This window comes from Microcaecilia unicolor, unplaced genomic scaffold (assembly GCF_901765095.1).
Source record: "Microcaecilia unicolor unplaced genomic scaffold, aMicUni1.1, whole genome shotgun sequence".
NCBI classification, from domain to species: Eukaryota; Metazoa; Chordata; class Amphibia; order Gymnophiona; family Siphonopidae; genus Microcaecilia; species Microcaecilia unicolor.
In genome coordinates, this window is record NW_021963689.1 from 43,371 (window position 1) to 59,382 (window position 16,012).

At 44.3% G+C, this 16,012-nt stretch overlaps 1 protein-coding gene across 1 annotated transcript; it reads right to left on the reverse strand.

The window, feature by feature from the left end:
• Positions 1-2,915: 2,915 nt before the first annotated feature.
• On the reverse strand, positions 2,916-15,677 carry LOC115459570 (sodium/myo-inositol cotransporter 2-like; the record flags this gene model as incomplete). Its single annotated transcript, XM_030189380.1, has 7 exons — positions 2,916-3,631; positions 4,925-5,093; positions 10,174-10,389; positions 10,855-11,023; positions 11,680-11,830; positions 14,580-14,687; positions 15,542-15,677. Coding segments are annotated over 7 exons (1,164 nt in total), but the record flags the coding sequence as incomplete, so codon positions are not given.
• Positions 15,678-16,012: the final 335 nt, after the last annotated feature.

The window sequence follows — 16,012 nt, forward strand, 5'->3', positions numbered from 1 at the left end:
CGAGCAGTCCTTTTGTGGGAACAGAAGAAGCTCCCAAAAGACCTCTGGAGCTGCTCCAGACTCTGACTCCACACTGATGGGGTTCTGGTCCACTCTTTGCAGTCAATGAGAGGGCAATGTATGTCCGACTTTCACGAAGATTGGACCAAGATAATATCAGACCAGTGAGTCTTAGATATTATCAAAGCAAGTTACAAATTAGACTTTGCCTATCCCATTGCAGATTCTTTTTTGGAATCCCCGTGCAAAGCCTTGCACAAAAGGAAGGCAATTCTTGCCACCCTCCACAACCTTTGCATCTTGCAGGCTATTCTTCCCGTTTCCCCTCAAGAACAAGGACAGGTCTGCTATTTCATTTATTTTGTCATTCCAAAGAAAGGGGGGTCCTATCATCTTGTTCTCAACCTCAAAACGGTGAATAGGTTCCTTTGAGTTATGCACTTGCACATGGGAATCTTGCGATTAGTCATTGTAGCTGTCAGTCCGGAGGAATTTCTTACATCTCTAGACCTCATGGAAGCATATTTACATATTCCAGTTTGGCCTCCTTATCAATGTTTCATGAGGTTCACAGTCTTAGGGAGACACTTCCAGTTTCAGGCGATGCCCTTCAGTTTTCCACAGCTCCCAAACCTTCTCCAAGGTAATGGTGGTCATGGTTGCATTGCTGTGGAAAGAAGGAATACAGGTTCATCCTTATCTGGACAACTGGCTCATCTTTTCAGGAGAGTCTGGCTGTCATCTCTCAGGTAATCGGTCTTTTGCAATCTCTAGGGTAGATTGTCAATTTGTCCAAGAGCCATTTACAGCCTTTTCAGAGTCTGGTGTACTTGGGGGTTCGATTTGACACATTGCAGGGTAAGGTCTTCCTTCCAGATTAATGGAGGCTCAAATTCTAATCCAGATTCGCATTTTGCTGCAGCTTCAGAATTCCAGTGTCTGGGATAATGTCCAGGTCTTGGAGTCCATAGTGACGACTTTCAATGTGGTTTCCCGGGCAGGAGCTCACATGAGAGCCCTCCAACAGTCCCTCTTGTCTCAGTGGTCCCCTGTTTCTCAAGAATATGATCACTGTCTTCCTTGGACTTCAGGCACAGCTCAGCATGGAATGGTGGCTTCACACTCACAATCTCAACAGAGGTACCTTTTTGGCAAACTCCCAGTGGATGGTGATGATGACAGATGCCAGCCTGACTGGTTGGGGAGCACATCACACTGCTCAAGACCTGTGGTCCAAGGTGGAACCCCTCTGGACAATCAATTGCCTAGAGCTCAGGGCCATCTGTCTGGCTCTGAAAGTTTTTCACAGCATTCTCCAGGGACGCCCAATAAGGATTTTATCAGACAATGTCACCGTGGTAGTGTACATAAACAGGAAAGGGGGTACCTGCAGTTCCCCTCTAGCTCAGGAGATGCACCTCTTGATTTAGTTTGATCTCAGCAGCCCAATGTTCAAATGAATTATCTCAGCAAGAATGCTATGGATCCCGGAGAGTGGTAGTTATCACAGAAAGTGTTTTATATTATCTCGCAGAGGCAGGGGACCCCAGCGTTGGATCTCATGGCAGGCACAATTCAAAATTCCCAGATTCTTCAGCAGAAGAAAAGAGTTTGGGCCAGAAGGCCTGGATGCGCTTCTTCAAAGATAGCGACAAAAAATTACACTGTGTATTTTTGCTCTGGCCAGTGATTGGAAGGTTTCTCTGAAAGACCTTTTTTCATCTGGACCTGGTGATCCTCATTGCTCTGGATTGGCCCAGAAGACCGTGGCATGCAGATGTGATCCAACTCCTAGTCGGCAATCAATTCCAGCTTCCCCTTCTTCCAGACCTTACTGTCTCAGGGTTCCATTCGGATGGAGGATCCACCCCCCTTGGTCTCACAGCCTGGCTATTGAGAGGTCAAAGTTGAGAAAGAAGGGGGTATCCAGAGGACTTGATTGCTATCTTACTGCAGGCACATAAGTGTTCTACTTCTTCAGCTTATGCTCAGGTGTGCTGCTTATTTGAGTCCTGGTGTGCAGAGAGAGTAATCGTTCCCTTTTCTACTTTTCCACAGATTCTAGCCTTCTTACTGGATGATTTAAAGAAGGGTTTAGCTCTGAACATCAAAGTTCAAGTTGCAACCTTATCTTGTTATGGAGGCCGTGTGCCCTGCTGTTCCTTAGGATCTCATCCAGATGTGGTCTGTTTCCTTAAGGCAATCATGTTAAGCCTCCTGTTATCCGCCTGGATTTAAATCTGGTATTCCTGGCTCTCCAAAAAGACCTTTTTGAGCCCTTGAAGAATATCTCTCTAAAAGATATTACCTTAAAGGTGGTATTTCCTGTGGCTATCACTTCGGCCAGACGAGTTTCCGAGTTGCAGGCCCTGTCCTGTAGGGAACATTTTCTTTCTTTCACAGAGGCTGGGATCTCTATTAAGACAGATCTTTCCGTTTTGTCTAAAGCCTTCTCGGCTTTTCATCTTAATCAACCTCTGTTTCTGCCTTCCTTCGGGAAAGATGACTTGGGGGGGGGGGGTACAAGATCTTACCTGCTCTTGATCTGAGGTGTATTTTAATTAACTATTTAACTTATACTTATGATTTCTGCCAATCTGATCATCTTTTTATCCTTTTTGGGGTCCGAAGGAAGAGCCACACTGCTTCCAAGGCTAGGCGAATTAAGGAATCCATTTCCTCTGCATATATTGAGGGTAAACAGTCTCCTTTGTTGTTGAAAGCTCATTTTTACAAGAGAGCTTTCTGCCTCCTGGGTGGAGTCTTGTGTTTTTTCGCTCAAAGAAATTTGTAGGTCAGCTATTTGGGCTTCTTTACACACATTTTCGAAGCTTTCCTGGGAGGATGTAGCGGCTCATTTGGATGCATTGTTTGGGTCCTTGTTCTTCTGTGCTGCTGTCTCTGCTCCCCCCCCCCCCCCCCCCCCCCCACCAATTTAAGAGACTGCTTTGCTATATCTCATCAGTTTCTGGATTCATATGCTGTTCATAACAAGGAAGGAGAAATTATGTTCTTTTCTTTAGTTGCAGCATATGAATCCAAAAGCCCACCCTGTTTATCTGCTTGTTTCTCTGTTCAGGTTTGCTATTTCATATTTCCAGATTGCTCTGTTAATGATGTTATTGTGGGGCAGATTAATGTTTCTTTCTGCTTTGTTATGAGAAATACTAACTGACCAGAAGTCTCACCATCCTATAAGACAGAGTTAAGTTGTGCTATTTCCACTTGCTTGTAGGTGGCTATAACCATTAGTTGCTAGATTCATATGCTATGACTAAAGGAAAGAAAATTATCAGGTAAGAACATATTTGTTTCCATTAACTTGTTGCATTGTAACAACAAAAATGTAGATCTTGTGTACAGTAAAATAAATTCCCTTTCCTGGAATTGTGTAAATGGATGTGATCTTTTCTTTTCTATGCAAAGTATCCCCACAGGAAGATGCCAGCACTGATGCACACGATCATGTTCACATCCAGAATTTGCTTTACAAATGAATTCTCATGTAGCAAAACTTCAATGGGCTCCTGGACTACTGGTGCCACATTGGTCTGTGCATCCTGATTGGTCTCCATCCCACAGAGCCAGTAGAAAATTTTCTTCAGCCTGGATCGAACAGTAGTTGTGTTACCTGAAATGTATTAGCAGAAGAAAAGATTCAAAGAAAGGAAACTCACTAATAAACTTCTCTGGTGAACTCCTATAAAAATTATAAATGTTTTTACCCAGTTTTCTAGTCCTTCCTTTGAAATTATGTTTAAATTCAGGTGAAAATACTTTTGTCTGTTACAGAAATTAGTGATTTTAATATATGAATAAGTAAAGGAACGAGGTTCCTTTTTGTGACATATATGTAACTGGATATTCCCCTCCCCCCCCCCACCAGATGTTTAAAGAAGCCGTACTTCCCAACCATGACCAAAGTTCATTTTGTTGTGAGTAGGAAGGAAATGTAGACATTGCCTGGTCTATGGTCATATTGCCACCTTTTTGTCTCCTCTCTCAATTCCTCCGTGGCCAGTTAGTGGAGCTGCCAGTGAAGAACTGCTTCCTTCCCACTTCTAGTGGTTCATTTCTATGCATACTGATGATACCACAGCTCTGTAAACTATGAATACTGGGGGAGTTATGGTCAGTGGCCCTCGTAAGTTACTCTAGGGTAAAGGTTCAAAGACTTAAGCCACTGAAGTTTGTAATCTGTAGGAGGTGCATTATTAACCACCCAGTAGGTTGTATGCACTTTCATTACATGCTTACTTTTGGTCACATGGAAAAGAAGTGATCTTCCAGAGAGTTTGCACACTAAGCACATACACCAAATTTCTAAAACGTATGTATATGCGTTGTCGATATGCCACTAGCATCCTAATTTAAGGCATCATTTTGAAATAGATAAGGATATCTGAATCCTTTTCGCCATCTAACACCTTGACAGCATGCCAGTGCCTTGTGTTGGAAAATCAGTTTGTTTTGTGTGAGCTTAAAAGTATGTACTCAACTTTTCAGAAAGACATTCTATTATAAAGGTAGTCCAGGTGCATAAATAACATTTTTCACACTCAGATCATTTTGGGATATTTTTGACTAATTTATGTACAGTTTTTCAGTTTACGTCAGAATGTGTGTAAATTTTGATTAACATGCAAAAAATGTTTAATGCACAAATATCAACTTCAGTTGGATTAATTCAGAGGTTTTAGGCACATCAAGCTGCTTTAGTGTGTGCTCTTAATGCATATAACATTTTCCAAACCAAAGCCCCAAACCGAATGCACATTGATAGATTGCTTAGAAGTGGTTGTGAACCTGTTGTTTCATAGGATGAGATGCTAGGACTCTACCACCAACTTATTTCTCAAAGCAAGGTCCCAGGACATTTTCTGCATACAGAGGGTTTCAACAAGCCATTATCATAGAGTCATACTTGGTTCACAAGGAGCATCCTCAGAAGCAGCATTCATGTCCACTGTAGCAGGCGGCCTCTCTGCTTCTCTTGGGTCTTCGGAGTCTGGGGCAGATGTGGTTGGGGTTGTTGCTCTTTCAGGTGTTTTGATATCTGAATCCCAACGTGTGAACCATGTAAGACGGCTTACCTTGAGAAGGAACACAGGAGATTTTGTTTGTAAGCGAGGCAATGGGGGACTGCCTTAGCATTGTGTTACAAAAGATGGACAGAATTCCCCACCACTTTCCAATGAAATCAGACCCTCCCTCTATAGTCCTAAGTTTTATACTAACTGAAGAAAAAAATTGCCTCCACTGGTGAATCAGAAACAGCAATTGTTCAAAGAAACTGAATTTCTAAACCAAGTGGTCAAAATCAAAAACAGAACCAAATAATTGAATCCTGTAGAGAGTAGCATTTAACCCCTATGTATATTTGATGACTGCAGATGAGTCTAATAAAAATTGTTTTAGAAATTAAAAATAATGTTGAAGGAGCTTGATATGGAAAAACGTGCCTATGAAGCAAGAGATCTGAGAATGTTTTGGTATATATGACATTCATCTAATATCTGCCATAGGATGAGAGACATGTTTTGAAGCTCCTAGAAAATGGCCTGTTTTGAATTAAGTATTGTGAGTAGAATGTTGAAAATGAGTCATACATAAGGTTGTGGAAATTGGGTGGATGGATGGGGGTATGTTTTGCCCAGTGGTGTAGCTGGGGGGAGGGGTGCGGGGGGAGAGGTTGCTCCCACAAACAGATTTTCAAAGAAAATGGTGCCTATTCATCATAGGTTAAACCAACTCCGCCCCTGAAGGAACTGCAAGCTTAGCTTAGCTTCCCTTCCCTGCTCCTTACTGAATTGTACTACCACCTCCCCGACCTGGTTGCAAACACAACGAAGCCAAACGCAGGGTCATAGCTCCAGTTTCCCTCATCTACCAGTCCTGAAACAGTAAGTTACATCATAGGAGGACAGAGGAGAGAAACCGGCAGTGGCATACATAGAGCTATGACCCCCGTGTGCACCTTTGTTGTGTTTGCAGTCAGGTTGGGGAGGCAGCTGCGCGATCCAGTGAGTGAGGGGTAAGGCAGAGACGGGAAGCTAAGTGTATGGCTCTTCTAAGCCTTTGTGGACTCAAGAAGGCAATGGTCGGGAGGAGGTGTCAGTGAGCAATCAGGAGGGGATGGAAAAAGAGAGTGAGATGGGGCCAATGGTGGGGTGAGGGGAAGCGAGAAGGGATGAATGGGAAAAAAAGAGTATTGGGGGAGAGACAAGCAAAAAAACTGGATGGAGGGGAGGAGAAGAGAAAGGCATGGTAAAATGATGCAGAGGGATGAAAGCAGAAGGCAATGTGATGGGGAAGAGAAAGAAGTGATGGATAGTGAGGGGGTGAAAGAGACAGTGGAGTGATTTTGGATGGGGGATGAGAGTGAGAAGAGATCTTGGATGGCTGAGAGTGAAGAGTCCTGCATGAGAAAGAGAGAGAGAGATGGGGCCACTGGTGGAGTGAGGGGACGAGTGATGGTACAATGTGTGATGAACAAGGAAACAAGAGACAGGAGTATTGGGGGAGAGAGGCAAAGCTGGATAGAGGGGAGGAGGAGAGAAAGAAAGGGTAAAGCTGGATGCTGGAAGATGAGAAACAAGGCGGTTTCAGTTCACAGAAGAGATATGCTGCGGACTAACTCTTACAGACCCGATGGAGAGAGAAAGAGGGGGCAACTAGCCCAGCATCCACAAAGAACAAGGCAAGCCAATAGAAAGAGTCCTAAAAGACACAGGCAATGTAATCTGTTACAGACAATGCTTAACATCTATATTAATAATTATCACCTCCAATTCTGAAGCTCACAGTGTGGCAGGGAACCACTGAAGCCCTGCACTGCTGTACCCTGTCAGCACCACTCACTCTCACTCTTACACCCACCCTCAGCCACGCCCCCAGCCATGCCCCTTCCGGACATAATTCGCTACCTCAACGTTCTATTGAGGCCCCAAGCTCCAGCCACTTCCGTGAAGGGTTCGTGGATTCATGGTGGTGAAGCCTCTCCATGGTGGTGACGCCCTCGCGTCCAACGTTATGACGTCGTGGCCGGAGCGATTTTCAAGATGGCGCTGAACAGGAACGTGATGACGTCGCTGACGTCGCGATTTTCTGCAACGCGAATGGCGCCGAACAGGAATGTCAGGACGCTGTGCCCGCACCGATTTTCACCAACGCGACGAAACGAAGATGGCGCCAAACACCGGCGCAACACAAATGCACAAAACCGCTTCGGGGGCGACGCAGCCAGCCACACACACTTAACGTCGGACGGTGCGAGGGACGGATGACAACGTGGATGCAACACCTCACAGGTTTCCTCTTCTGTCCCTGTATGCCGATGATGGGAGAGGGAGGGGAAGGGAACAGGCATTTATTGCTAGTATATACATAAACAACAAACAGCCTGCCTCCATATAAATGGGGGCAGAAAGGGTATTTCCCTTGATGGATGCTGAATAGCTTTTCGGTCAATCACTGTGTATTGTGGATAAAGGGGTTAGAAATCAGGAGATAGTGGAAGAGATGGATGCAACACTGGGGATAGAGGAAGAGAAGTTGCACTGATAGATTGTCACTTCTATTTGACCGTGGGGAGAGCGAGAATAATATTCAGCTGGAAGGGGAGCAAGTGAACTGCAGAGACTGAGCTGTCTAACAGAAGAAGAGGGATCTTTAAGGTTTGCCTCTGACAACAGCTACTGTTGAGTCATGGACATTAACATGACTGTGCTTGCTGTAGGTTTTGCACGTTAAATATATATTTATTTTAAAAAAACAATTTAGGATTAAATGATTGCATTTGTGAGCCAAAATTGATTATTCTGTAGAGTATTCCAGTTTCATCCTTAGTATTCAATTTTTTTTAATTTTTAATAGCTGGTTTATAATTCAGTTTTATGGCATTGTTTATTATTCTTTATGGCTGTTGTTTTCTGGAAACAGAACATGTTGGTCTAAGCTGTAATTTCTTGGCTTAGAGTTTGGGAACAGGACTAGAAAGTAACAATGAGCAGCAGGAAAGAAGAGGTGGACAGCTGGCCTTGCTGAGTTTAAAGGGGGTCTGGACAGATTCCTGAATGAAAAGTGCACTGATCGTTATTACATTTTGGGTTTTTGCCAAGTTCTTGGGGCCTGGATTGGCCGCTGTCGGAGACAGAGTGCTGGGCTTGATGGACCTTTGGTCTTTTCCCAGCGTGGCAGTGCTTATGTACTTATGGACTTCGAGACTCAGTCTAGACTGGACATAGTGGAGGAGTGGCCTAGTGGTTAGGGTGGACTTTGGTCCTGAGGAACTGAGTTCAATTCCCACTTCAGGTACAGGCAGCTCCTTGTGACTCTGGGCAAGTCACTTAACCCTCCATTGCCCCATGTAAGCCGCATTGAGCCTGCCATGAGTGGGAAAGCGCGGGGTACAAATGTAACAAAACAAAAAAAAATATGCAAACTAAGGGCCCCTTTTACTAAGCAGTGTAGACCCCTACTTGTGCCCAACACACGCCAAAATGGAGTCACTGCCCGACTACCGCGTGGCTCTTGCACTAATTTCATTTTTGGTGCACATCCAATATGCGCATCATAAAAATATTTTTTATGCTATGCGCGCCAAGTGGCATCTGACACGCGTAGGTCATTACCACCCAAATTCTATACCACTGAGTCTATGGCTGGTGGTAAGGTCCTCAGACCCAAAATGGACACATGGCAATTTTGATTTTGCCGCACGTCCATTTTCGGCAAAAAAAAAGAGAGGGCTTTTTTACAGGTACGCTGAAAAATGATTCTGCGCGTGCCCAAAACCCTCGCCTACACTACTGCAGGCCATTTTTCAGCACACCTTAGTAAAACGACCTCTAAGAGTGCCAGTGCTGATATGAAGGAAAATATCCCAATTGTTTTGTGCCTGGGTATGGTTCATATTACTGGTATTTAGGGAGGGAGATGGTCGCTGATTCTTTGTGCCTAATAATGACGATATTACTAGTAATTGGGGAAGGAGGTGATCACTGACTCTTTAATGAAGATATTACTAGTACCTTGAAAAGGAGATGGTTACTGATTCTTTGCGCCTGGGTAATGATATTACTAGTAATTGGGGAAGGAGGTGATCACTGACTCTTTAATGAAGATATTACTAGGTACCTTGGAATGAGATGATTACTAATTCTTTGCGCCTGGGGTAATGACGATATTACTAGTACCTGGAGAAGGAGATTTTACTGACTTCTCCACACTTAAGATCAGTAAGTCATTAGCACTGTAGAAAAACACACCAGAGGGTCATTTTATAAAGCTAGTCCCAAGCATATGTGACACATAAGAGCGCAAATTACCTCTTATAAAATACCAGTTGATATGAAAGTACGTACCATGATATGACGATGCATACCTTGCCAGAGGCATGGTCAGGGCTAGAGCAAGGGCGGGGTTAATTGTGTTACATGCATGAAGTACCACTCTTTAAACTAGCTCTCCAGCAGTGTAAGTCATTGCGTCTACACTCAAGGCTTGATCTCTGCCACATGTGGTCAACTACCTACCCCCAGAGCCTGTTATAAAATTACCCTCTTTATGGAGAGTCCCGTATTTTCCACGGATTACAAACCAGTCCAGATATACAGACAAGCGACAAATCAGAGGCTTTGAGCTAAGACCAAAGGCCATGACTGAGACCGATGTGAGTTTCATATCAGAGGTTTGTAAAGAAAGGGAGCCTGAGGAAACATCTAGTTTACCCACCAAGTCTGACCCTGATTCCTGATGTTGATTGCCTTGGAGACATGGCTGCTCTGCTGAGGCTCACATACATACCTTATACCTTGTATGTATAGTGTGTTAAGACGTGGCTTAGTGTGTTAGGTCATAACAATCCATCATGACTCCTGCCTCCTAGTATCATCCATTATCCTTTCCTTAATGTTTTTAGTCTCATGCATTACACCAGTGGTCTCTAATGTTTCTCATACCTCACACTAACACTATTTGCTTTTGTCTCACCTAGAATGTAAACCACACTGGAAAGGGGATATTAGCGATTACAAGAACTGATTTGAATTGAATTTGAACTGAAAAAGGTCCAAGACGTGGAACATACTCTACTCCTTAAGTGTCCCATTTAGTCAGGTTTTTCCCCTTCCTGTTCGTCACATACTCACCCGTGTCCACGGGATGACTTACCATTTCCTGGGAGGGAGGCTTAGTGAGCAGGCTGATTATCACCACCACTATGAGTGTGAACACTGCAAGAATAATGGCAAAGTATAGGTAGTGCACATCTTTCACCACTGCTGGTCGGGTGTCTGTCTCGTCACACTGAGGGGCCACATAAACAAAGTCCAGCACCATTCGGCAGATACCCACAGCTAGTCCAGTGATCAAGCCCCAGAATGCACCCTGCAAAATCAAGAGAAGATCTGTCTTAGTGAGGTGGCACCATACCCATGGATGTTTCTAGCATAATGTAAAAACACAGATCTGTCGTAGACAACTTTAGAAGATGTCTGTCCCAGGAGAGCAGCAGAGACAAAAGCGGTACACAGTAAATTAAGCTCACAGGTCCCACTTTATAACAAGCTGGACTTGTGCTCTGTATCCTCTCTCCAAATTTCTTCCTGTCTTTGATTAGATCCAAATGAGTTTGGTATAGGAAGTACCCACTCCGTGAGGCCTGAGAGTCCTGAATAGGCATGGATACTGTATTTCTCAATCTGGCCACAGCGGAGTGGAAAGCGAGAAGAAATATTTCTGACCTAATGGTGGCACTGTGATATTAAGCTATACTCATACTGCTTAGGTTTCCCATTAAGTAGGAAACAAGCTTGATCTTTCACTGTCTCACCAGCTAAAGAAAGATTTTACCTTTTCATTTGTTCGCTTCCAGAAGCAGCCAGCAACGAAGACCACAGCCACGGGGGGTTGCAGGTAGGAGCTGATGGACTGGATGTAAATGAACAGCTGCCCACCCTGACTGGACTGTACCAATGGGATCCATAGAATGGACACAACGACTAACACCAGCACGAAGACCCTGACAGGATGAAAGAAAGTCATAACATGGCACACAGTCAGGGAACACAAGATGTAGCACTGAACAACACTTCAGCCATCTCAGTAGCTCAGTTCTCATCTTGGCTGCCACAGAATTCTTGTGACTGTACACAAGGCTGGTCCTGTGCATTGTCTGCTGACATACGTTACATTTCTAGCAGGCTTTTTTTTTGCTTTTATTACTGTTTTCTAGGCAGTCCGAGATCTCACAAAATAGTAATCCTTGTCTGCCGGCATACTCTAGGTGTCTTGGGTTTATTTTTTGTTTGTATTACTGTTTCTTAGGCAGTCAGGGATCCCATAAAACAATGATCAAGTTACCAGAACTTAGTCTTCTAGGTTTCTGAGTCAATCAATGTCTGTGTGACCTTGGGTAGGTCGCTTTCTGAGCCTCAGTCTAATCCAACTCATTATAATATTGTCCTGATATTGGACTGTCACCCAGTGGTGGCTGTTGACCTGCTGTTAAAGGGCTCTGCTACTAGGAAAAAACACCAAAACATGCCGGTAAGTATTTACTCATCTAAATTTGTAAAGCAAGGACAGGAGTTCGGTGAAAGACGTCCCTTGAGAACTCTGTATCTGTTATACGCTAAGGTCTGCTCTAAATAAATCCTCTGGGTATGCGGTTCTCACCTGCCCACAATCATGAGCTCCCACTCCGAGGAGCGAGGCCGAAAGTGACGCCACAGGTCGATCGTGAAGATGGTGCTTGCACTATTAAAAATGGAAGTCAGTGAGGACATAAGTGCTGCAATCATTACTGACATCATAAGCCCTCTTAACCCTAAAAGCAAAGGTAGATGGAAGTTTGAAAAGATTAATGTCTCTGAGGCAACAGATAACTCATCCTGGGCTTTCTTCACTTACAATATCTGAGAAACAGCAGTGTACTGGGAGGGACCAGGCCTGAGATGCTGTTACTGCCCAGTACAAAGGTGTTTCTACCTTTATACGTCACTGCATTCTTGCAATTATCCTGTCTGTACCAAGATTGTTTAGCTTTCTGGTCACATTTTCACATTAATCGGACTGTGGCAGTAAGTGTAAGTCATTCACAGGCATGGGTTGATTTAACCCTGGATATTCAATGTCAGGATTATGTCTGGCTTCTGGCATTGTATATCTGGGTTAGCTGACCAGGCACCGGCCAATATTATTTTTATTATTTATTGCATTTGTATCCCAGGCTCAATGTGGCTTACAATTCATCGTGAGTAATGGAAGTATGTTAGGAAAATAGATAGTTAGTGTTACAGCAGGAGTTTTGGTAACATGATAGTGATAAGACATGGTAGTAGTATAGCAAACAGATATTGACAAACAGTTCAGAATTTATGTGGGGGAGTTTTGTATATTCACATTGGTTGATTTTTGTGATATGCCATGTTAAAGAGATGGGTCTTCAGTAGTTTGCGGAAGTCCGTTATTTCGTAGATCGTTTTTAAGTTGCGCGGCAATGCGTTCCATACCTGTGCGCTCAAGTAGGTAAAGTTTGACGCGTGCATTGGTTTGTATTTTAGACCTTTGCAGTTAGGGAAGTGCAGGTTAAGGAATGTGCGGGATGATCTTTTGGCATTCCTAGGTGGCAGGTCTATCAGGTCTGACATGTAGGCTGGAGCATCTCCGTGAATGATTTTGTGGACCAAGGAGCATATTTTGAACGTGATTCGCTCTTTAAGTGGGAGCCAGTGTAGTTTCTTTCGTAAGGGTTTAGCACTTTCGTATTTTGTTTTACCGAATATGAGTCTGGTTGTAGTGTTCTGGGCTGTCTGAAGTTTCTTGATTATTTGTTCTTTGCAGCTGGCGTAGAGTGTGTTGCAGTAGTCTAGATGACTGAGCACCATAGATTGTATCAGGTTGCGAAAAACTGACCTTGGGAAGAAAGGTCTTACTCTTTTTAATTTCCACATAGAGTGGAACATCTTCTTGGTTGTGTTTTTCGCGTGGTTCTCGAGTGTTAGGTGTCGATCGATGGTAACTCCAAGAATTTTTAGGGTGTCTGAAATTGGAAGATTCAAATTTGGTGTGTTGATGGCTGTAAATTTGTTCTTGTTGTGTTGAGAGGTGAGTATTAGGTTTTATCTGCGTTAAGTTTCAGCCGAAATGCATCTGCCCATGAATGCATGATCTGGAGACTTTGGTTGATATTGTTGGAGATTTCATTTAGATCGTGTTTGAATGGGATGTAGATCGTTGCATCGTCTGCGTATACGTATGGGTTGAGGTTTTGGTTTGATAGTAGTTTGGCTAAGGGTATCATCATTAAGTTGAATAGAGTCGGCGAGAGAGGGGATCCCTGCGGGACTCCACATTCAGGTATCCATGCGGCTGAAGTAGACGAGTTAGATGTCACTTGATATGATCGTGTTACCTCCTATTCCGAAGTATTCAAGGATATGTAGAAGTTAATTTGGTGCCTTTCCGCTGTCCAAACTTTATCTGCTCACTTAACCAGTTAGCAGACTGAACTTCTCTGCTAACTGGTTATGTACTGGCTCTGCCCCCGAACCACCTCTAACCTAGGCAGTCAGAGGGGATATTCAGTGGCCCTATCCGATTACTAACCAGGCATAGCCAGCTCAGTGGGGTTTAACTTATAGAAAGGCACGAGAAGGAAGATACAGGGTTTACGCTCCCTTATAGAATTACCCTCATATAGTCAGGGTACTTTGTAAAAGTCCTATTTCTATGTTTTACCCATGGAAATGCCTTTAAATTACAGGATGCACTAAGGTACGGTATTGAACAGCAGTGTGGGGGGCAGGGGGGGAAGAGGGGCTTCCTGAATAGAACTTGACAGACTTTATAAGATCTAAGGGAGGAGTGTAGAAAATGCCCCTCTGCAGCCACCCCATAACCTCCACCTAATAATCTATGTTGCAAATCTAAAGACCCAACATGTACTAACCAAAAATGGAAAGCAGTCAGTCACGCTCAGACTCCCATCCTAGTGCAATGTGTACTAGCAGGGCTTTTTTTTTGAGGGGGTACTTGGGGTACTGAGTACCGGCACCTTTTTCATTGTCTGCTAAATTTGACCCTTGATCCCCAAGTTTTAATGAAAGAGCTCTGGCCCTACACACCAATTCTGCCTTGCCATAGATTCTGTGACTGGTTGCAGGGGGCCTGGCTATTGTGTGTTGGGTCTCTATGTGATCACCCAATCCCTGAAGGGTGGCCTAGCATTTGAGTACCGGCACCTTTTATGCTGGAAAAACCGCACTGTGTGTTCAGCCCAGGCTGCTTCACTCATCTTCCCTGGCCATCCCTGACTCTCAGCTCCTCAGGACAGGCACTCCACTCTCTTCTCTGCCTACACCAGAGATCCAGCTTCAGTGCTTTACAGCTATAAATACTAGTAATAGCATCTTAGACTTGGTGGGATTAGGAAAGATTGTGCAGAACAGCAGGCTTTAAAGGTGTCTCCCTTTGTCCATCTCAGGTACACATTAGGTTTTGATTGGCTGCATGCTTTCCTACTTGATCACACATTGGCTGGATGTTTTTCTGTTTGGTTTACTGAATATTATTACCTGTAGGTAGAATCTCAATAACTAGCTTTGGGTAAGCAATATCGGAACATCCTGACGGGTTGCCACAGATACTCTTACAACTCTCTCGATCAGCACAGGCGACCATATCTAAAGCAAGTAAGAAATACGTAAAAATCCAGTCTCAAACACAGTGTCACAGACAGAAAAGCTGTGCTTGCAGGAGACAAGAAAACAGAAAGCAAGAAGTCCAGATGACAAAATAAAGAGTGTTCTATGTGGATTATTGTCCTCTGAACTGCAAAAAAAATGCCTTTTTGCTTTTTTTGCAACCCAACAGAAAGTTAGAAAGGGGTTGAAAATGTCTGTCCAAGGGCAGAATAACTCTTTGAAATATAGCAGAACAGGACCAGATTTGACATAGGTGGAAAACCAAAGACACATCAGCTTGAAAATGAACCCGATCATCAGACCAACGCATTTTGTGGGAGAGAGAGTTCCAGCAGCTGCAGCACAGAAACACTGATACATTGAACAAGCACTAGGAAATTGCTTCTTTCAAACTCCGTCTCTCTTCTCCTGGTCACAAACTCACAGAGAGCTAAATGTACTCACTGACCTGGAGGCTAAAGGCTTAGCAGTGGCATAGCCACAGGTGGGCCTGGGTGGGCCGGGCCCATCCACTTAGGGCTCAGGCCCACCCAACAGCAGCACATATTTAATGCTATAGCTAGTGGGGATCCCAAGCTCCGCCAGCTGAAGACCCTCCCCCTGATGGTGCTGAAAACACTGCTCTCCACTTCAGCAGTCTAAGCTTCCTAAGCTGCTGATACTGGCCTCATCGCATGGGGTGGGGGGGGGGGAGAACACTTGGTGCCCACAAGACTAGGCCCACCCAAAATCTGCTGTCTGGCTACGCCCCTGCTTAGTACCCTATGCCAGTCCTCTGGAAAATTTGGATAGAAGTGTGCAAGAAAGACACAGACAGGAACTTCCACTGTTACCTGGGAAGAGAACTCTGCTGATCATTCCTGGCAGCACCATGATGAAGAGAGGCAGAACTTTCAGATAGGCAGCCAGCAGCGAGCCCCCTTTGGCATGGGACAGGTTTTTAGCAGACAAAGACCTTTGAACGATCACCTGCATAGAAGGAAAAAGCCCAAGGCTCAGGGAAAATCAGACGGTGTATCTCAGAAAGCTCAGCTTGGAAAGTCTTAACACAGTGTTTAGAGAGTGAGGAAAGAGGACACAGGTAAACAGAGACTAGAAAACCAGGGATGCTGCTGAGCCTCAACACTTAAGAGAGATGTTTTATTCAGAACACACCTAAACAAGGCCAGTCTTATGGCTCAGGGCTGGGAAAGTGCTGTTGGATCAGCTGTTCACTGCAAGACACACTCTGCCTGAAGACCTGCTTGGTGTGGAAGGACTAGATTGAGAGCATAATGCCAGGACTGTGGATCTCAGTGCCAGGT